At 39.9% G+C, this 23,065-nt stretch overlaps 1 protein-coding gene across 15 annotated transcripts in view; it reads left to right on the top strand.

Moving 5' to 3' along the window:
• The first annotated feature begins 5,697 nt into the window (after positions 1-5,697).
• RALGAPA1 (Ral GTPase activating protein catalytic subunit alpha 1) overlaps positions 5,698-23,065 on the top strand; it is a 113,681-nt gene continuing 96,313 nt past the window's right edge. For all 15 annotated transcript variants that reach the window (XR_006181636.1, XM_042888144.1, XM_042888063.1 and 12 more), the window contains exons 1-8: positions 5,698-5,857; positions 17,685-17,795; positions 18,260-18,309; positions 19,353-19,410; positions 20,061-20,104; positions 21,222-21,399; positions 22,519-22,634; positions 22,842-22,980. Coding sequence is in view for 14 of the 15 variants with exons in the window: in XM_042888144.1 (XP_042744078.1) it covers positions 5,752-5,857; positions 17,685-17,795; positions 18,260-18,309; positions 19,353-19,410; positions 20,061-20,104; positions 21,222-21,399; positions 22,519-22,634; positions 22,842-22,980 (802 nt within the window). In the remaining variant the exon portion in view is untranslated. The remainder of the gene's footprint in view (positions 5,858-17,684; positions 17,796-18,259; positions 18,310-19,352; positions 19,411-20,060; positions 20,105-21,221; positions 21,400-22,518; positions 22,635-22,841; positions 22,981-23,065) is intronic.

The raw sequence follows: 23,065 nt of genomic DNA, 5'->3' as shown, positions 1-23,065 counted from the left end.
CCGCGGTGCAACCAACCCCGCCCAACGCCCGCCGTGCCCTCCCATTGGCCGAGCCCTTCCATTGGCCGAGCTCTCTCATTGGCCGAGCCCCCCCATTGGCCCAGCCGGCAGGTACAGCGAGATAGAGCGCGGGGCACGCTGGGAGTTGTCCGCTGCTAGTAGGGTGCTGGTGTGTGCCGTTCCGTCCTGAAGGATGCTGCGGTAGCCGGGAGCGCTTTGCGTTTCCTGCAGGCGTGGCCTGGCCTGCAGGCACTGGGGTTTCAGAGGAAGCGTGTGTAACACGGGCCGGTTCTGAGGTTTGAGCTTGGGAAAAGAGCAGCAGTATGGGCTGTATGTTTCCATGCTTTCGTTTTGGGAAGCGAGAGCTCCGTCTGCCTGGCGGAAGCAACTCTTCGTATTGAGATACAGATTCAGCTCGGCAACACCAGGCCGCTGTAGCCGCTGAGGATGACCCTCATTCCCGCTTTCCCCGGCTGCCACGCCCCGTGAACCCGCGTGCAGCGGCCGCTCTGTCTGCGCATGCTCCGGGCACGCGCATGCTCTGCGGCGGGGGTGGCGCGGCCCGGTGTGGGTGCGGGTCTTGGTTGCTTGATGGCTCTTGTTGGTTGGTGTGAGGGTAATGCTCTCGGGCTTCTCTTGTTCAAAAACAGGTTTGGGGACCCCAGAAGCTGATGCAGTATCAAAATGTAGAGGCAGTTCCCAAAGGAACTGGAAGATAGTGTCAGCTGACGTGCCCAGAGTGCTTTGGAAGGGGTGTCAGGTATTTGGGTGGCTGAAATGAAGTTGGGAATAGTCTGATGAGAGTTGGCCGTGTCCTCAAGGAAAAGGGGTGAATTTCACAGACTGGGTCTGAAATGCTTTGTAATGAATCCATGTGGGTTTAGTAAAAAGAAACCAGAAATGAAATAATAAAAAAGTCTTAAGGTTTACATCTCAGTCTAGCAAGATAAAACAGGAAATTGAGTACTATGGCCTGGAAAGGCCTACTGGAAGCAACAGGGAATGCAGTGGCAGGAAATCAGGAAACTTTTGGCTCCGTGACTGTAATTTCCTATGTAAGCAGTTGGAACTAGGTCTAAGGGGCTAAAAATAAATTCAAGGAGCAAAACAAGGTTCCCATGCCACACTGGAAATGAACAACTGAGATGCAGAATTGAGCCAGTTTTTTTTTAATGTTATTTTAAGATATGTGATTTTTACATATTTCTTCTATTATGTTTCTTGCTTTGAAGCCAAGGGAGAGTTACCCTGCTAAAGCAATACAAGCATTTACTGTCTTGACGGGAACAAAAGTACCAGCTGTAGTCAGTATCTCTGTCCAGGTGGGATGCTGGACCAAAGAAGAGGTCAGGCTAATTCCAGGAGCTATGTTTTGGTACAGTGCACAGATAATTTGTTTCTGGAAATAATCAACCTGATCACCCATACACGTTTAGCGTGAGAAGTGGCAACACCTAACTCAATCATCTGTCTAGAGCCCAGATATGTGCTAGGTGGAGAGGGAAAGAAGACATTCTGTCTGGCTTGTGAGATAATTTTCAGAAATGTGTTCTTGCTGTGTGAAGATGCCTTTTAGGAATCCAGTTACTGAAGGATCAGTCTGTAAATCAGTCATTTTATTGAGATAAGTGACAGGAAGCATCAGGTGCCTGCAAAGTGCTGAATTTTTTTCTGGATTGAGTTTTGCCTATCAGAAGAAAACAGCCATTAAATGTGATCCTCATCATCCTCAGTAGTTCAGTTCTGCACTTAATGGGAAATAGCGGTTAACATCTGGTTAACAGAGAAAAATTGAACCTGGCATGATCTTGGTGGATATCACACCGGGCATCTTCAGGAAAAGGCTGGGAAGCAGACCTGTAATTTTGCATCTTATTTGTTGACTGGAGATAGTGACTGGAAATGTGTATTACTCTAGAATCTAAAAGGCAGTTATTATCTTTCTGGTCACCAAACTGATTGCCAGCTCTTGATGTGCAGAGTAAATGGAGAATAAACCTTGCACGTTAAGAAATGCATTACAAAATCTTATCAGAGAAGTGGCCTGGTGAATGCAACTAAATCAGGTTGTTTGAAAGTAAATTTTTATTCATTTTTGGAAGGAAATGATACATTGGATGCTCTAGCAAATTAAGTCTGATTCTTCACACTCCATTTCAAAAGCCAGTATTAGGGAAGGGGGGAGTCTCACAAATGTAGGAAAGACTGTTTTCCTTACACGACAAGGTCAGCAGTAAGTTGAAGTAGCAACCTTCACAGTGTGCAAGCTGTGTTGGAAGGCTACTGGAACATGTTCCTCCCTCCACTAACCTATTATCCGGGAGAGATTCTGGTATATGCTGCAAGTGATCTGAAGTAATCTGAAAAATACTAATGCAAGGAGATATGGCTTATATCTAAAAGACCTTGCATACTCCTGCAGGTGAGATATGGGGAGAGAACGGGCAAATTATTTTCTTTGATAAGAAGGAAACAATGCTAAACTGGTTTCTTGTAGAGCTTGGAAGGCATGCAGAGTTTTTGCAGAATTTTTCTCTTTAAATTCTTTTGTGGGTATGTCAGTATTGCAAAACTATTTCATAAGTTGGGAAAGAAAAAGAGAACATCTTAGTGTTGAGAGAGTGTTTTGAACATTTTCAGTTTTTTTTTTTTTTAAGGTGTTGTAACTGCCACTGTATCAGTACATTAATATTTCAAAACCTCTTTCATATCAGATATGGATGCCAGTGTTTACCTAAGAATTCAAACATTGTGAGTTGGAGGTGACTTATTGCAGTGAAAGACTGAAGTTTTGCATCTACTGGGTGGGAGCTGATAATGGTTTATCTGTTAAAGTTAACTTTCAGGTATATAAAAGCTTCTGACCATGATAGCTCATATATCTGTTGTTTAATCATGGCTAGCATGGTCTTGAATTAAGCTTTGTTTTGGTGATCTACTAGGATTTTTATTTTTTTCTTGGAGTGTCTCTCTACTACTTCTGAAGACATTGTATAATTTGGATCAAATTGTACCCCAGAGTAGAAGCATTAAAACTGCAGTTTCTGTGTGTTTTGTGAAACAGCATCTGGAACAAAGAGCTCCTGTTAATATCCCATGGAGGACTTTGTGGAACTTGATTTTTACCTCTTCATATGTCAGTGGTGAGCTCTCCAAACTTCACATCTGTAGTTGAGTCTTATTTGCAGTTAGGACTTTTGTCCATCTCAAATAGGTAGGGAAGGGCTAAGTAAAGGAAGGTTCATGGCTGTGGAAGGAGGTGAGGAAGGCATTCAGTGTGTTGTGTGCAAATTCATAGGAGATCTGTCTTATTAATTTTGTAGCTCATGGGAAAACTATTCCGGCTTGGGATCTTCAGTGAGTGGGAATACCACAGTGTTTTGGCTTTGTAACAGATGCCAACACACAAGTGTTGATACTGATACCCTTCCTAACAAATAAGGTGATAAAGCAAGAATTGGTCACTCAAAATATAAGCTCACAAAGAGGCCTTTTCCTTAATTACAGAAGAATATAGTGTTGAGATTTTATCTGCAAGATAATGTGGAAATGGGAAGCTGTGGTTTTGATTTTGTTTTTGTTTTTTTTTTTTGTTTGTGGATCAACAAGACATGGCTGGAATAGCTAGTGCTACAATTATTCTAGAAGTGTTTTACAGGATCCTGATCAACACAGCCAGCACCTCCAGAGTTCAGAATTGTTCAGAAGTACAGAAGCCAAACTTGAATTATTTAGATTTGGAAGTTTGTTTTCTCAAAGTAAATAGTTGCCAGTCAAGTTAACTAAAAATTGTTAACTCAGGATAAAGTGGAATTCCACTTGGAATGTAGTACTTGTGCTTCTGCTGGTGAACAGAATTCCAATTGGAATGTAGTACAACCTAGCCTCTCCCCGTAACTAATCCTGGTATTTTCTAACTTTGTCCTCCGTACGTAATGAAAGTCACTGAAGTCACATGCTTCAAAGTCAAGCTTTTGCAAGATCACGGCCTTCACTGTGCATTGAACATGCTCTTCCTGCCCAGTGTGTTTTCAGTGAGGAGGTTCTCTGTAGAAGCCATTATTAACTTGGTTAAAACCACTCCCTCCTTTCATTTACTGCTTTGGTGAAATCTTATTCTGTTCATTATTTTTGAGCACTATCTTGAGTCAAAGTCCAAAAAAATTACCAGAAGAGTAAGTAAATTCTATAAAGCAAAAGTGTTATTGAAGGTTGTCAAGATACAACCTTGTGTTCAGAAGTGATAAATGTAGAGAACAAAGCACTTAATTTATAGCAGAGTTATCAAGTCTTTCAGAGGTAAATTCACTGCTATGGTAAAATAAAATGTTGTAATTGTAGCTGTTAGATAACATCACTAATCCTCAAATCTCATTTAGCAGGATGATGGAACCATGAAATGATTTGTGGCATGCCACATTGGCAGATGACACCCTAATGTTGACTGAAACTCACTGTCCCACTGCTCATGATAGTCACTGATGGGTCAGCCATGCATTTAAATGCTTATTTTATTTCAGTAGCGCATACATTGTTCAAACTGTTGCCAACTCTAATGACTTTATAATGTCCCAAATAGTTAAGTATTCCTTATCTTAGGAGAAAGGGGAAAAAAAAAAAGAGCAGAGGGCCACTAGAAACCATGTGTAAAATAAAGTAACATAGTTCTATTGAAAAATCCAATAATTTGTTGTTTTATGTATTTGATGACTGTAAACCAGCACTGGGATTTTAGGAAAACCTTCAGTCCTTTCCAGCATTATGAGTTCAGCCCTTAGCAGCAGCGCTCACATGGCACGCAGCACATAGCGCTGGCTGCTTGTTGGCCGCACTGTGACCTGACAAGCACGGCCTGCGGACTCCGTGTCTCGCTTTGCTCCAGAACCAGCGTGGATCCACGTGTTCCAAGGAGCGCAGTTCCGAGGCCGGGACCACACCGCGGAGCACCACGCCGGATGCTGGTGGCTCGCCGTGCGTGTCCTCGTGCTGCCAGGAACACGGGCAGTGCTGAGTGGCTGAGGGCAGGGCCGGGCGAGGGGTTGCAGCACTCCGAGCACGGGTGTGGAAATAACTGTGAGGCGCTCGCTGATCACCGACTGTTGCTCAACTGGAGCTTGGTTAAAAGCTTTGGAGCTGCGGCCTCCACCAACGTGGTCCTGGCCTGGATTTTATTTCTGCGTCCTCTGCGGGATTCCTCTCAAACAGCTTTTCAGTTTCTCGGTATAATACAGTCGCCAGCACCCGGCTCATCACATAACTTTATACTGCGCTTTTAAACAGCCAAAGAGCACCGCCCCGCCCCAGTTACTGCCGCTGGCTTCCCGCTCTCCGCCCCCTCTTCCCCGCTTGGCGCCCCCTGCCAGAAGCCCCGGCGGGCCGCGCCCCCACGTTTTCCAGACAGCCGCGGCCTCCACCCGCCGCGCCCCGGGAGGTGAGCCGGGCAGAGCCGCCGTGACGTCACGGCGCGGTTGCCATAGCGACGCCTGGGGTCGCACCTGACGGCTGTCGCGAAGCAGCGGGAGGAGAACGAGGGAAGGAGGAAGGGGGGAGTCAGGCCCGGGCCACCCCCGGGCCTGCGGGGAGTTGCCTCTGCGCCCCCCCGCCCGCCGCGCTCCGCCCCACCGCAGCCGGAGGCGGCAGCAGCAGGAGGAGGAGGCGGCGCTGCCGCCGGCTATGTAGGGCCCCGGTGCGGGCGGATCCGGAGGCCGCTGCCCGCCTCTGGAGCGCGGCGCCGGGGCCGGGCCCGGCGGGATGTTCTCCAAGAAGCCGCACGGGGATGTGCGGAAATCCACGCAGAAGGTGCTGGACACCCGCAAGGACCCGCTCACCCGCCTCAAGCATCTGCGCGTCCTCATCGGTGAGGCGGCCGGTGGGGAGGGGGAGCGGGAGCGAGCGGGCGGGGCAGCGCGGGGCTCGGGCCCCCGGTGCCGGCGGAGGAAGAACCGAACCGAGGCGCGGCGGGGAGGCGGCGTGGGCCCGTGCTGCGCCGGGAGACCCGGCCCTGCCTCGGCTCTCTGGGGCGTGCCTTCGGGGCTCCGTGCGCCGCGCCGCACCGCGGACCCGCAGCTCCTCCGCGTCTGAGGGAGGGACTCGTGTGGCGGGGAGAAACTGCTGGGCTTCTTAAGCGTGATGCTCTGCAGTGCCGCATTAACGTGCGGTCGGTGTGTTTGTGTGGAAGTGGCAGCCAGGAACGTCTGTGAGTTCCTGAGCCATTTTCCTTGTTGCTCATCTTCGTGTGTGTTCCCGAGGTGAGAGCTGCAGCGGTAAGTGCTGCCCAGCGTGTCTGTAGACAGGCGTTAATATAGCATTTAGACGTTTTTGGTTTGTAGAGTGATCATATAAGCACCAGGGTGCTGTTCAGGCAGCTGGTTCACCTGACCGGTGCATTCTGCAATGTGGTTATATGCAATGGTTGCCTAATGGAAGAACCGGAGTTCCTTTCTGAAATATCTGCCAGATGACTGTGTAGAAATCTGAGTCCTTGATAACAGAAGTTTGCTCTCCAACATGTTTTGGGTCTTCAGCAAGCTTATGGATTGTTTCTGGTAGGTAATATATGAGCAGAGCTTGAGCAAGGGCAGCACATTCCATATTTAGAGCTGACTACTGAATAGATTGTTTGGGGTTCAGCCTACAGTCAGGGGGTATTTTAAGTAGCTTGTGCTCAACCTCCAAAAGTGGGTTCTCTCTTTTCAAAGGAAAACAATTCTTTGACCCTTTTTCTTTTGTTATATCAGTTGAAGGAACAATTGTTCCTGTATGGTGGCAATTGCTGCTGCATGATTTATTTTCTGCAATGTAATTATTCTGTGTTTTGAAACAGGGAGTAACTTTGTAGCTTGCCATTCCTGACCCTTCTGTAGATGGAAGTACCTCTTCGCTCCTAAGTCTGGGAACTTTTCCACACTAGCCATGCTCAGTCAATTGTGGCGTATCTTATGTTGATTTATATTTATTTTTATCTGCTTAATTAGTCAAAGAAATTTAAGAAGGAAGATTATTACAAAGAAACTAAGTACAGTTCGGAATTAGTTTTCCTGGCTGCTTCTGGTTAACTCAGGAAGGCAGAACACCTGTTAAAGTACATTGAATGCTTCTAGTTTGCTTTCTTCTTAAGAACATTGTATTTGGCTGATATTTTCTGATCTGTTCTGGATCTCCTGTTTCTGTCTCTCATCTTCTATTTATAAGATTTTTCATTCAGCTTTGTTAATGCTTACATGTATTTGGTAAGAGTCAGGCTGTGAGCTCTGTGTCAAGCAAATGTTCTTATCTAATCTAAGGCTTCTGCTTCCTGACTGTAGGACAGACAAAATCTGCTGGGGCATGTTCTGGTGTTGTGGCCATTCCCTTTTTTCCACTGCACATGCGTATATCTCAGTTGTTGAAGCATAGCACCCACATATCCTTTCTGTAAGTTTGGGAGCATACTATGTATGTGTATGGCTGTGTGTGTAAGGAAAGGTGCGACCCTGCTCTCCAGCTTCTCTTGTATCCACCTAGGAGATTCTGTTGTTAAACAGATAGAGCTAGATCCACAAGGTTTGAAACCAAGAGCAAGGAGGCGCTTCTCTTCTTAGTAATACATTAGTGTGAAAGAAATACAGTGCAGGTTATCTCAAGTCCAACTACTGCTCTGATCACATCCTTACCTTATTCCTTACATCTCTGCTCTCCCTTAACTGGCTTTCAAAGCATGTGCCATTTCTTTTCCTGTTGTTTCTGTGACTAGTCTGCTGAACCACAATAAAAACAAGTGATGTGCCCACGTGGGACAGACTACTGCCTGAGGTGGCTTTGCATGCAGATACTGTTCTGCAGCTTGAGCAGTGTAATGCTACGTTTTCCTGTTTGTCTTTTTTCGTGTTTTTTTGGGTTTTTGTTTTGTTTTGTTTTTGGTTTTTTTTGTTTTCCCACTGACCACTCCTCCCTATGTAATAATCAGGGTGTATCCATGCACTTCGGCAGAGCCAGGCTAGCTATTGCCAGCAGAGTATCTCAGAGAGATGGTGGTGGAGTCTGTTCAGCATCTTTATTCATGAAAATGGTTTGTCTTGGTTATTGCTCTTAAGCCCTGCATGCTGGAGGCTAAAAGACCATTAAGAAGAGAATTCTCTGCTTTTTCACATTGAGTAGAGGGAGATAAGTGTTTCTTATGTATAAGCTTAAAATCTTTTCAGTAGGCCTGCAAGGTCAATTGGACTAGAATTAATGTTATTGCTGTACTCTTCCAGTGTTTGGTTCAGTGGCAATAAGCTGAAATATGGCTTTTGGATTCATGGTGAAGACTTGCTGGGAGGAAAAGGAGTGTTGGTTCATCTTTTCATCTAAAGCATCCATTCTCCAATTACCTTATCAAATAATGAAATAGGCATGAAAGGAGACAGAGTGCTCACGGATTATTAATAGGATATAGATGCTTCATCTCTGGAGGCATTCAAGGCCAGGCTGGATGGGGCACTGGGCAGGCTGATTTGGTTGTTGGCAACTCTTCCCATGACAAGGGGTTGGAATTAGATTACCTTTAAGATCCCTTCTAACTTAAGTCATTCTATGAGTCTATTAGCCAAAGAGGAGAAGTTAAAAACAAACTAAAAACCTCATTATGGTGAAATACTGACAGATCCTGCAAAGCAATGGTGCAAGTTAGGCATCGTCTAAAAATAATTGAGCTGGTATAATGTGGTTGTTAGCTAAGACCAGAAGAGGCAGAACAGTTTCAGAATGGATAGCACAAAAGCAAGTGACTTTTATTTTTAAAAAATAAGAAATAATGCACATGAGATGGAATTATTTAAATAGTTTTACAAGGTAACTTAGAATGCAGTGACTTGTATCACGTCTAGAAAAAAATACTTAGTCATTATTGACAATTCAGTTTAAATTTAGTAAAAAAAAAAAAAAAAATGCAAATTAGCCTGTGGGAGAAATGTAGAAAATGTTTTTATAAAACTGTAGTGTGCAATTATCTGAAAATATGAACTTTATTTACTGCTGTAGTCTGTACAGAGAATTTAGAGTTGAAAATGACACAGATAAGGATAAAGGATATGGAAAGAAATTCTTGGTATTCCTTTTTGGAGGTGAGAAAAACATGTAAACATACATGAAAAAGATAAGGAAGTGAAGCCTAATAAGAGCCACCAAATCTGAAGTTCCAATAGGAGATTTTTGGTGTGGGTATCTTTTGAGTATTGGACTGTCAGTCAGGTATAGGTATACTTGGGGCAGATGTATTCTTCCTATTTATTTATTTATTTTTCCTAAAACCTATTTTTTAGAATCTGCTGTCTGCCACTTAAGTCTAGCATCATATCTCTGAGTGGTTCTCTGCCACGACTCAGTATGATTCTGCTGCTGGAATTCAGACTTTTTCAGAGAATTTTAGGTGATTATTGAATAATCTGTTGTATTATTTCTTACAGTGAGTGTAACAAATGACCAACTTATGCATTTCATAAGGTCATTTAGGAGACCTCCAAGTAGCAATAAATATTGTTATTGTCAAGAAATCCTGTGAAATATTGGAAAAAGTTTGAAGCCATATCCCGAGACATATCAGTCCATTAGTGAGAGTAATCTGCTTTTCTCTTTTTCGCAGCTGCAATGTATTTCTTGAAACAGCTGGAACTATCTCAGTTAAGAGACTTGTTTCTTTTAGGGTGAATTAGGTTCTTCCTATAGTGAACTATTTGTGCTTTTTTTTTTTTTCCCAACCCACTCCAGTTCTTTGAAGTACCTTGAAATCGTTCAGTCTTCTAATGCCATCTCTGTCAGCATCTGATTTGTTTGTGATATTTTTTTTTTTTTAATGAATTATTCTTCTGTCTTCTTTCTATACGCTGGAAAGGCTGTAGCAGTTGTGCTTACTGTGAGTTACTTTGGTGGTAAGTGCATCTCAATCTTGAGGAGGAATGCAGGCAGGGATTCTCCTCCAATCTGTGGATGTCGCTGAGCGGTGTCAGAAGTGGGATCCTGCTGTTGAGGACAGCTGCAGCTGGTGCAGATGCAATCATTGGGATGTGGCTAGCAGCTGGCAGTGAAGGCACATAGCACATCTTAAGGAGTTAAGTGTTGCCTTTAGAATGAAGCTTGTAATTTTACAGGAAAATATGTATTTATATCAATCCCCAGTGTTTTAGTGGCTAATTGCATTTTTTAGGATTATTAAGGGGAGGTACTATAGAAATAATATTGCCTTGTTCTTACAATTAGTGTTGTACTGTTTAATAAGACCTCAGCATCAAACCTTTACCTCAGGATGAAGGAAAAATAATATTTTGTTTTTCACAAATAATTTTATTTGCATCTGATATCTTAAAAATGCATTACTTGTATCTCTGGATCCATATAAACAATGTTTGTAATGCATAATGCTAAGAGAGGAGAGTGTTTGAAGTGTGGATTTGTTTTAATTGTTTTCTTTTTGTTCTCAGTGGTCAGGTAGTGCTTGACATCCTGTGTAAGTGAGCTTTAAAAGGGAGAAGTCAAGCAATACAGTGCAGGATGAGGCACTCTGTGTTCAACATCCATTTTGATATATTGCTTAATATTAAACAATATGCTTAAAGATTGCACTTATCTAAAGGGATTTTAATTTAAGAAATGTATTTGGCTGGCAGTCAGTCCTAATGCCTTAGCTGGATACAATTCACTGGTGTTGCACATCAACAACATAATTCATAGTAATATCTCTTCTGTACTATAAGAAATGAAAAATGTTTGATTGCTGTTACAGTGGAGGGCTGTTGGAAAGCTGCAGCAGAAATAGCTGCCTGGAATTTCCGCTGGAGATAACTGTTCCAGAAGTGTCTGCGGATGTGCAGTGCTGTGTTATTTTTGGCATGGATTGTATGTGTTTTTTTATTTCACTCTCCTGGTAACTCTAACTGCAGAGGACATGTCACCAGCAGTATTCGTGGCTTTGGCTGCAGGCTGAGCACAGTGTAAGACACCTGAGTAGGTGTTCTGTCAGTCTGACTTTAAACCTGGAACCGTTCTATTCTTTTCTGGCCATCAGAGAAGGAAAGAATTATTTTGCTTTAGGATTTTGGCTTGTGTTCCATGTGACTTGCAGACAGCAGTGCTGGTCAGTACTGCTAGCCTGTGAGGCTACGGCTGGAATGGGATCAAAGTCCCAGGGTAGACGAAGGGACGGCTTTAGCTGCTCGGACTTGAAGGGAAGGTCAGTGTGGGTTTAGTTGTGGCAGTTCAGAATGGAAATAAGTGCATTGCTGTGGGAGTGTCTGAAGTTGCTTAAATAAAAGACTTCTGGAACACACGTGAGTTGTTATGGGAGTAGTTTTATAAGGCTGTAACCTTTCTGAAGTCTGCTGGCAAGCTGAAGCAGCCAGGCCGGAGAGCTGTCAGCTGCTCTGCTCATTCCTGTAGTTAACTAATGGTGATATTTGGTAGCAGTTTGTATGTATATGAAGGTCATGCTGTTGACATGCTTAATCATTCACATTTATTTTTTCCCGTGTTCCTTTGTCTCTAAAAAGTGCTCATGATCTGAAGTTCAATCTTCTCCAGTGTAAAATTGAAGTTGATTAAAAAATTCCTGAAGTGCATTTTTATTATTTCAGTACCAGGAACCTCGGAGATGTTTTCTTTGACAGCATTACATAAAAATAACAATAATAATTGTCTTGGCTAGTTATTAGTGATCTAAAACAATAAAGCTAAGGTAAAAACTTTTTTAATATAAGTACACTTGTAGCACGCTGTTGGAAACAGTGTGGCTTATTATATCCCCTCTGTTTTCACTTTTTGTCAGTCTGTTAAATATCCCAGAACTATTGGTTAGTTCTGGATGTTTCCTACTTAAACTTTTTAAATGATGTGATTTCATATTCAATAGACTGTCCATATATAAACTGATTCTCTGTACTTCTTTACTAAAAAGCAGCGGTTAGATTTTCTACCCTGAGGAATTAGGAATAATTTCTGTTTGCTGTTCTGCTTGTATGCTGAATTTTAGGAAACTTCAGAACATCTTGTTTCCTAAAGCCACCAATTCGTTATGAGAATCAATACACACAGTTTCAGCCTGTGGTGGACCCTGGATTTACAGAAAGGAGCTATAAGTCTGGCCATCCTCTTGGTCATTGTTGGTTGCAGTTGTAGTGCTATTAGATTTTTGGGTGAGGATGAGGGGAAGTGAGTAAGAAGCCACTGAGTCTCTGGGTAATGCTTTTGATATATTATCTGCTGTATACATGCTGTTAAATCCTGAAACACTTCTAATCAAACATAAAGCTAACGACATTTTGATCAGTAACGGTGTCGATTATCCCATGAACTGCTCTAGTAAATTTCTGTGCTGTGTGTAAGTGGTAAATGTTCATATTCTCTTCAGCAAAAGTTCATGTCTTTCTAAGATCTGCATGGGTTTTCTGTTCTAGCCTTACGTCCAGTGCTCTGATTGTTTACTGTTGAAGTTGTCCTTTGCAGAAAATGAAGATTTACATACTTGTTACTTTTAATCTCATGCAGAGGCAATCTTCTAAACACTAGTATGCATTTCTCTTGCAAATTCACTCATAAACTTATAACACATACTGTGGACTACTTTGTAATAATTTTTACTGTAATATGGGGAAAGATAGTTGTTTATGCTGTAAAGTAAAGCTCACAGAGGTTGCCCTCTGGGGTGGGATGGACTGGGGCGTTACATGTGTAAACTTGGAAACTTTCCAGAATTGTGCTTAGGTGAGCCTGTACAAGTTGAAATGTATAGTTAAAAATCTACTGCTTTTTTTCTGTTTCATATTTTACATCTGACAAAATGATGGCTTGTTGTGTTTCGTTTTTTTTTTTTTTTTTTTTTTTTTTAACTCTTCTGCACTGTAATTCTAAGTATGATGTGCTGTTGAAATAGAATCCTTCCTCGAATGTGTAATATTAATGGATGTTTTAATTAAAATACTGGATTGCTTACGTGACTGCAAATTATTCCTGGTTACAAAGGGGTGTCCTGACAATTAAACCATGAGTAAAGCCCTGGAGCAACCTCTAAAGCAGAGTTTTAGTAGAATTAGGCTTGGAATCTGATTTTTCCTCAGTGAAGATTTCCATGCCTTACTGGGGTTCTTGAGAAGATTGTAACCTTTTGCAAAGTTCTGAACAAGTAGCTTGCAAAAGAGTTGGCCATTTGAAAAGACACAAAACCAAGTTCCTTGAAGAACTGACAGAAAATGAATGAAAAGAGTTCCTAAAAGTATCATCGCATGTACGCATGGAATTTGATAGCAGAGATGGAGGAGGTTTTTGATACTATTTTGTTTTAGTGTATTTTTTTATTTAGTCCTTCAGTGCTGCAGCTGTTGTCTATAAGATGGGGAGTAGCAGAACTTCAAGTTTCAATAAATTTATTGGAAATACAAATTCCAGTTTATTCGGTACTTAACTGTTCTTGTAATGAGGTTCATACAAATATCTTGGATATAATCTTCCATTTTAAATTTGGTTCTCTGTCATGCATCAAAAAAGAACAAAAATCCATGAATGGAATACAACTTCTGCAATTTCATCCAGAAAAACTAACTTACCTTCTTAATGCTGGGGCTAGAGAAAGCAAAAGCCACTTTCATAAAAGCTTAGTAGGAGGGAGGGGAAGGAAGGACAGAGGAGGTGCCACTTCTGTACTAAAATGCAACTTTCTCCCTTAAAACAACAACAACAACAACAACAAACAAAAACAAACAAACACAAAACTCAAATAAAAAGGAACCACAGAACACAGTTAATGCAGAGTTCAGATTTGTATAAATTTTTAGGTCACAGAGACATAGTGAGGAAAACTCAGCAATCAAAAAAAAATCCATGTTTACTCTAACTGTGATGTATGAAGAAAACAGCATTTTCTTGTCAGAGCTTCTGTAAATGAAGATGCAAATCTGGATTTCAGTGTATTAAAACTATTTTTTGTAAATCATAGAATCCTAGAATCATTAAGGTTGGAAAAGACCTCTAAGATCATCTAATCCAACTGTACAACTGTACAGTCTAAGCTTTGGTTCTAACGTTCTTGGAATATGGAAATAGCTGTTGTCCTGTTTTCCCTTTCCTGTTCTGGGAAACTTTTCTACTTTAAATGGTGCCAGATCTATTTTTGAGTTCTTTTTTTTTTTTTTTTTTTTCCCCATCTGGGCATGAGAACGCAAGGAAGGAATGCGCTACTTTGTGTTAGTTGCATGAAGCTGTGGTGAGAGAGTGCAAAGTTCTTTTGTTTAAAAATATCTAAATTTTAGATGGAAAAGGAAAGCTTGTTTCTGTGTAGTCCCACAAGGTTACATTTCTCTTAGAAAGGCAGGTAGGTTTTAAGTAGCTAAAGCAGCTTCCTGCTAATTCCCAGTTCAAGGCTGCATGAAAACGGCATGCATATGTCTCCTGTAGAGGAAGTGGTTTTTTACCTCTTTGAAAAGCATTCAAGATACCTTGGGAGATCATGGAGAAAAACAAATAAATTGCTTAGAACTGAAGAAAATGGTTTAATGTCATGGGACTGAAAATCTGTATCTTTAATTGATCCCAAAGATAATGGTGAACTGAATGTTTTAGAAACACTTTTGTTCAGAAAAATGATCAGTTTCTAAATGAAGGAGAGTATAGCAGAGTATCTCTGGAAGTTGGATAAATTCAAATGATATGCATGCAAAGCATTTTTTTTCTGGTAATCAGGGAGAGTCTTGTCTCTTGATGTATGGTGTAGCTTTACAGACTGGTACAGGGGCAGCTGTGAATGGGGCGATAACAGGTCACCAGACAAGATCAAAATCTTCTGAAATCTGCATCACTGTTTCCATACTGTACCTGATTATTCTTTTCTTATTCCTCCTTGCTGGGATTCTTGGGATTGTGCAGCTGTGCATAATACATTCCAAATTTCTTTCACTAATGGCAACTCCCAGATTTCTGGATCAGTAATGTATTAAATCACGGAACGTGCTGATTGGTGATGAGCAGAAGCTGCCTTTTATTGTATGTGGCAAACAGTGACCTTTCAGCTGTACAAACACGTTTTTCCTTACTTTAAAGTTTTCGGCCAGGTAATGACTGAACAAAATTCTTATTAAATGAAATGTTGTATCTTTGTTTTCTTGTGTCCTAAAGCAATAGCACTTACCGCAAGCACTCAGTGCTTACTAACTGTATGAATTCCAAAAACTTATTTTGTCTATGCTGTTGAATGTGATCTTAAAAAGAAATGAGAGTGAAATATGTTTGGTAGAAAAGTTGCAACCTTCAGGAGCTTTTGACTTACATTATCCTCTTCCAAGGTATGGGAGTATTTGGGAGGTAAACTTCTGGCGGTAATGTTCAGGTGTTAATAGTAACAATGCAGGTCAAGCAGTGCTCCTGTTGTTTTTTTCTGAGGTGACTGACACCTACTTACATTGTAATTAAAGAGATAAATACTGAATAAGTAGAATAGAGTGTCATCAGTATTTCTTCGGAGAATAGAGTAATGGCAAAGAGCTTTACCATAGTGCCAGTGACACTCAGCTATCTGAGCATCACTGCAGTAACTGGGGTAATGAAGACTGACTGTTCATTTGGTTACATAGGCAAGTCTTTAGTTCTTCTCCTGATGAGTCAAGGGAGCTACTAAAACTGTGAACTGTTGAGCTAAGATTGAATTTGAAAGAAGAGTTTTTCATCTGAATTCACCTACATCTGGATAAAGACTGCTTTTTTACAGATGGAACAGTATGCATACAAAAACACAGCTGGTTAACTGTTTCTCATCCGTTTTTAGAATCTTCTTCCATTCGTTCACATTAAGCCAACCGTTTCCCTCATTTCTTTGTGTATTTCCCGTGCAATGGTAAAATAAGATGGAAAGAGTATCTTCTACGACCTTACCCTCTTTTCTGAATGTGTCAATCATTCTTTTCATTTCTACTTCTCTCCTTCTGTCTCAAAACTTGTTGAATTCATTCCTGATGTGTTTTCATACCTGTAGTCCAAAACTCTGGAATTCTGCCTCATCAGTGGAAGTGGATATAATGATTGTACTGAACTCATAGCTCAGTTTCTTGGCACATTGCCCTGACCTTCCTTGAATCAAGGTCCGCTTTATTTAAAATGGAAGTATTTTTTGCTGTCCTGCAGTATTTCAGACTACGCGATAGCAGTTCTGCTGCTGATCAATAAATGCTGATGTGATCTGTAAAACTGAAGGTTTGCTAATCCTGTAGAAGATCAGGTACATGCTTTATCTACCTGGACTGTTAAGGTTATTGCTACGTGAGCTACTTTGCTTGAAGAGTCAGTCTTAGTTTTTAGTACAGCACTATCTTCTCTGAGAGCACTGACTCCACCACACTGGTTATGGAAGACGTAGGTAGAACGTCTTTCTTAAGATACTGCAGAAATTCAACATGTAATAGAAAATTTCATGGCAGGAGTTGTGACAAAATTGAATTGGCAGTACTGCAGAAATAGAATTTAAAATACACTGTGCTTTTGGCCATCCTTGCTTTTTGGGGGGGAGGGAGGGGGAGGGGTGGCGGAGGGGTTTATATATCCTGTCATGCAGATTAAGATTGATGTCATTTGAAAGGGGTTTTAAAAACATTCCATAGAAAATTAGAAAGGTACTTAGAAGAGCAACAGTTAGTAATGCTGCCTTAGTGTGTAGAACTGATAAATCTTAATGGCTATAAAACATCTGCATACATTTTGATTTGCCTTATTTCCATTCTGTTCACTCTCTATTGTTCTGTTGTTGTTGCTCCACATCACTATTTTAAAGAGAAAGCATTTTACCTTTTAAAACTCTGCCTTTCTGTTGCCACATGCTTCCTGACTATTCTTCTGTGCACTTAGTTTTTCTTAATCTTTTGTTAAACGTCTGAGCAGGGAGTGCCTTTTCTTCAGTGTATTTATTGATATTTAAAATAATTATACCAACTAGTTTAAACCTAAACTAGATGAATCTTCATATTGTTTTGAAGGAAGATTTGCACAAAATTGTCTGGGGGGATTTTGGAATAGAGCTCAGAAACTTTCCTGTTTACACAGGGGAAGGGAGGAAAGCAAACACTTTCTACCCTCACCCCAAGGGTAGCCTCAGAGATATAAGTTAGCAGCATCTCATCTCCAGAGCCACCACAATCAAAGGAGCCTGGGGCAGTGAATGAGGCGGGCAAGTCTGAAGCTTGGTAGGGAAGGAGGGGGAGCAACAGTAGGAATCAAGATCTGCCGCTTGCTTCCTCCGCCACTTGCTTGTTTCTCTAAAGAGCAGAGGTGCTTACTGTCCTCCCATTAAGCTTAGCTGTGTCTGGTAGTTGCTGCTGATAGCAGTGGATGACAGAGATGGTCTTTCTGTTGTACAGAATGGGAGCAATAGGGTAGATTTATATCTAGTGAATTATCAGTTAAACCAAGATTCATCTATATATGGCTAGCCTTCATGGAATTCTGATTCCCTGCTGGGGTTTGCAGATGCTGCTGCCGCACAAGCATATGTGAAAGGAGATGCTGCTTCCTGTTTTAAATTTTGGTGGGCACCGGGTATTTAATTTCATTCGCTTTACTTTAAAAGAGTGGAAACTTCAAGAACTTCTTTACCAATAATTATTTTTTATTTTAATTCTCCTTTTCTGACTGCAGGATAATGGTATACTGGGGGTGACTGAGTATTTGAGAAAATGAAAATCTTCTGTTTTGTTTTTCAGAGAATGCAGAATCGATTGATCTCAAACAGTTTTTTGATCTACATTTCTCACATATATATTATGTGTTCTTTGAAAACTTTGTGACTATTGAAGTAGGTCTGAAACAAAAAGGTGAGTGTTTCAAATAGAATGTTTTTTTTTTGTGTATGTGCTTCTGTGATCACATGTAGTAGGGATGCAGAAATATGCATAAACACTAACATGGTGAATAAAGGCGGAGTAATTAAATACACCTGAGTGGGGATTGGGGAAGTAGAGTTTATTCTCTAATGGCTGGTTTTGCAATTTTGAAAAATGGGAATTCTTCAGATGTTAGGCTTTTTATGTGCTGTGGAATCATTGGAAGCTTTACTTCATAATATGGTGTGTAACAATCTCTGCCAGCTGTTGTTGTCATAATAGAAAGTTATATGAAATGTAGCTGTTATAAACTATAACAAAAGAAAATGTCCTTTTTATTTGCAGAAGGATTGCAAAATAATTACTGATTGTAGAAGTGCATGTTTTGTTTTGTGCATCTAAGAATCTTCAGCGTTGCTTAAATTCTGCTTTGCTATCTTCTTAATTGCATCTAGGTCACAAGTCTCAGAGAGAAGAATTAGATTCTATTCTTTTTATTTTTGAGGTAAGATAACTTCAGTATTCCTTAGTAAATTCTTGGCTTTGAATTAAGTTCTGTTGAATAGTAACGGTAGCTATCCTTCAGTCCCCTACAAATATGCTTTATGCTGAACTACATTCCCTTTTCCTTTTGCTTATAGTTGACTTGAATTTTTACAGGAAGGCATCATAACTGGAAGAAACATTTTATGTGTATGTTCCTAAGTTTTTGGTGGTGATGGTTATTACAGCTGCAGAACCAGTTTACATAGATTTCTTATATATTTTGGTTTTCAAAGTAGCATTTCACAATATCATTGCTTCACTTACTTAAGATGTCTTAGAACCTATCTGAATTAGATCAGACTGGTTCTGATGAGAGATCATAGTTTAAAAATAACTTAATGTCAAGTTTTTGTCTTTTTTTGTTTTGATCAAAATTTCTGAATATGTAATCAGGATTTTTCTTTTTAAGGATATTTTAAATAGAAAGTAGCTGAATGCTGATTATGTGGATGAACACAGATTCAGGAGGTTTTTTGTTGTTGGGTTTCTTGTTTGATTGTGAGGTATATTGCTGCTTGAAAGCATAGGTTTAGCTGTATAGGAGAGAGTGAATCTGAAAAGAGCTGTTTGATTTCCTCATTGGTTGTTGCAAAAAGGCTATTAGGTAAGCTGTGCTTTGGAAGCCTAATGCAACTGTTGTGAATGAGAGCAACTGAGTCAGATGCTCATCCCACTTCATTCCCTGTGCTGTAAATAGTAATATCCAGCAAAGAGTCAGTGAAGCTAGATAAACTGCAGCGACATCTGAAATCTGAAATGTGGATGTGCCACACAGTGTGTTAGAGCCTTTGGGCTTTTTAGCTTTCGGAATGGGATTCTATGGAAAGGACAGTAATGTTTTCAGGGAAAGTAATATGGAAATTTCCTAATGTAACCTTTCAGTTTCTGATCTATGGCCTTTGTGAGAGTGCTTTTAAGTCTTTAGTGAATACGATATCTACAACATAGATCGATGGGTTCTGTTTTTTGTTTTTTGTTGGTTGTTTTTTTTTTTTTTTGTAGAAAATATTGCAACTGCTTCCAGAAAGGATTCATCAGAGATGGCAATTTCATAGTATTGGTAAGTTACTTATCTTTTTTTTTTTTTTTTTTTTGCTTTTTTTTTTTTTTTAACCTTTATTTTTTTATCAGTAGCTGTTAGGAGCTTCTGCTACTGATTTCATGAAACTTTAAGTGCCATAGCAGGGATTAAGGTCTTGAAACATTATTAAGGTAAGGAAAGGAAAAAATAGATGGGAGTGGAGAGAAATGAAACAACAAAACCCAACAACATAATTAGATACTCTTCTACGTGAGAATTCAGAAATGTAATGGTGGCTGAGAAAGAGCAAAGGCAAGTGGACAGCAGCACTGTAAACTAATTTTCCAATTTTTCCAATACAGTAATAGGTGGAAAAATTGAGGAAGATCTATATTTGTAAATGGGTAACTCTGATTTTACTTGTATTAATGATGTAAGAATCATTTGTGTTCAGTGTATACCTCCCCAGAAGTCCTTTAGGAAAGATGATCTATGTTACAAGGAAGCTGTGAGAGGTGATCTTTTTTTTTCCTTCTGGCATTGAGAGTTGCCTGAAGGTAACAAGCTCACCAAGATTAAAGTGGAGGTTGCCAAGGACTTGTTTAAAAGATGCTAGCAAGTCTGACCGAGAACTCTGACATCGTCCTTAACAAAGAAATTAAGAAAAAAAAATATTTTTTTCTTTTCAGGGTTGATTTTAAAGAAGCTTCTTCATACTGGAAATTCATTAAAGGTATTGGAAAAAGTTGCATATTATTTAATTTTGTCTTAATTACTTTAAAATAAGAATGTAAAGGTGAATTTTTGTGGAAAAATTATAGTAGTGAGAATCAGGTCATGACTTAAGTGTCATGAAGTAACCACTTCTAATCAAGATCTTAATTTCAGTGGAACTACTATTGACAGTAGTAATAGGGTAGCTATTTTAAGAATGTGTGCAAATAACTGAATATTAGTTCGTTGCTGAGGTTTTGATTGTCTTAGTGTCTTTGAACTAGGTAATTCTCTAGTAGGTAGTAAAATAACAATGGTTGACCATGTGGTTTTGGTACAGCAGTAAGCAGCTGTGCCACTTCTCTGTGAACCATCTTCAGGCTTTTTGGTCCTGAAGTCCTCCAATGTAAGAGCCAGGAGAAGACTATTCTGGGACTCTACTTCTTCTACCCTTTTTCATTCCTTCTTCAAGTAATGAAGTATAAATATCTAAAGGCTGGATGTCACAAGGACAGGCCAGGCTCTTTTCAGTGCTGCCCAGTGACAGACGAGGAACAACAGGCAAAAACTGGAACGCAGGAGGTTCCATGTGAATATGAGAAGAAAGTTGTTTACTTTGAGGATGGCAGCAGTGGAACAGGTTGCCCAGAGAGGTTGTGGAGTCTGCTTCTCTGGAAATACTCAAAACCTGCCTGAACACTACTTAAGGAAACTTGCTTTAGCAGGGGGATTGGGGTAGATGATCTCATGAGGTCCCTTCCAACCCCCACAATTATGTGATTCTGTGGGTCCTGCTACAGCAAAAAGCTCGCTCTGTTCCTACAATTCACGAACATATTTCAAGATCTTACGATATTACTTATTTTCTTAAAAATTCAGATGGTATCTCACACTATTCAAGCAAGTGAGTAGGTGTGTATTGTCTTCTTCCTCTTCTTTCAGGGAAAGCACTGTAAAAGAGATCATATTGGGCTTGCAATTCAACAGGGCCTGCACACTGCTAGCTTGTCTTTGCTGGTGATTACGCCGTCTGTTCTCATCTTTTCCATCCCTGTCTTTCTCCTCCTCCCTCCAGGATGTACAGAATTGTTTTGGTCCAAGTTAACTTGTTCCCTTGTTCTGTTTTCTCATTTCAGATACGTCGAGAGGGTGTGCGTCTCTTTCTGCTGTGGCTGCAAGCACTTCAGAATAACTGTAGTAAAGAACAACTATGGATGTTTTCTTGCTTAATTCCTGGATTTTCATCACCACAATCTGAATATGGTCCCCGAACACTAGATAATCTCATTAACCCTCCTCTCAATGTTCAAGAAAGTAAGTAATTTGGTAAAATTACTTTTTTTTTTTTTTTTTTTTTCCACATAATTGATGTGATAATGATCATAGCTTTAAAAATTTCATATCTTCCTAATTGATAGAGTGTAGAGATAACTTTTTCTTACGATCGTTTTCATGGCAAATTTATCTTCAGCTGTTCACTCCAGCAGTAAATATCAGCTAATTGTAGCTTTGGGGAAAATTCTTACTTTGTGATTCAATGCATATACCTTTTGTAGGAATTCAGATTTATCCATAAATTGGAATTGAGTGGTGTTGCTTGCAAACTGTATATTTTGCTTGCAAACTGTGTATTCACACAAATATGAATGAGAAGCTAAGCACTTTATTCCTCTGAGCAGAAAGTGCTGTTGCCTTTCTCCCCACCTCCACCTAATGCTTTAGAGCTGACACAAGCATCATTTATAGAGGAAACAGTGTCTTGTTGGTTGGTAGTTAAATTTACAGAAAGAAAGCTGACTCCAGCTGCTGAATTTCTTGACAGGGTATCTCTGGAGATATAAGTTATTTTAAGCCGTGTTTTGAAGTTATCTCGTATGCAGACACAAGAAAGAAGGAAAAAATCCAACTGTCTTGGCAGCATAGAATTGTAGAGTACAAAGAGTTAAATGCAAGCATCTTACTGCAGGACCAAGAGAAAAATAGCACCTATCTAGTTTCGCTTTAGAGGCAAAGGATGTATAAAACTAAATCTTTATTTGATGTAACTGATGAATTGCTAAATGAAGAAAACGTAGATGTAAATAAAGCGTTGGCATTTGTGAAACACAAACACTATGCTCTTCATTATTTGCATAAATTTAGAAATATTGATTATGTCCTTCAGAAAAATTTGGTCTTAGCAGATAAATTTCAAGGTGCATAAAGAGAATTTAATTCTTCTCTGTATTTTTAGTAACATAAGAAATTATTTGTATGTTGATTTATTAGCTAAAGCTTGCTGAATTTCATTAATGTGTGTTTGCTTTGTTTTGCCTGTACCTCTCTGTTTATAGCAGTACATTTCTACCTTCGTGACCTGGTAGGTGTTTATACGGAAGTCATATAAATGTAGATCTGATTTTCTTAAAAATCATTATTAATATTCTTTGATAGCTCAAGTGACTATAGAGGAAATCACTCCACTTGTTCCACCTCAATCTGGGGATAAAGGACAAGAAGACTTAACAAGCTATTTCTTGGAAGCACTTCTGAAATACATAGTAATTCAGGTATGTTCTGTAGCTTTCAAGCAAATAAACATGAAGTAACTAACATCTATTTGTCCAGTGGAAAGGGAAAAAAACAGTTAGCACTCTATATTGCAAATGTATATAAAAATGATATTGTTTCAGGGAAACAATGTGTAAAGAGACAATTTCATCTGTTATCTTTCTCTTCTAGATTTACTTAATTTAAAATATTTTCTTGTTTTTAAGGTTAAGAGTTTAGAATGGAAGAACAAAGAAAACCAGGAAAAGGGATTTTCATTTTTATTCTCAAATTTTAAGAAATATTACTTACCTTCTATCTTCCCAAACATCTGTAAGGAGACCAGCTTATATAACCCTATACTTGGTAAGTCTATACAACTGATAAAGTAAATAATCATTATATTTCCTCTAACAAAGAACATGGCAAAGCAGTTTGTTGCTTAAGGTAT

This window comes from Lagopus leucura, unplaced genomic scaffold (assembly GCF_019238085.1).
Source record: "Lagopus leucura isolate 7727_CA_CO unplaced genomic scaffold, USGS_WTPT01 Super-Scaffold_1, whole genome shotgun sequence".
Taxonomy (NCBI): Eukaryota; Metazoa; Chordata; class Aves; order Galliformes; family Phasianidae; genus Lagopus; species Lagopus leucura.
The sequence above is the reverse complement of the archived record's forward strand: the minus strand, read 5'-3'. Positions and strand labels throughout refer to the sequence as shown.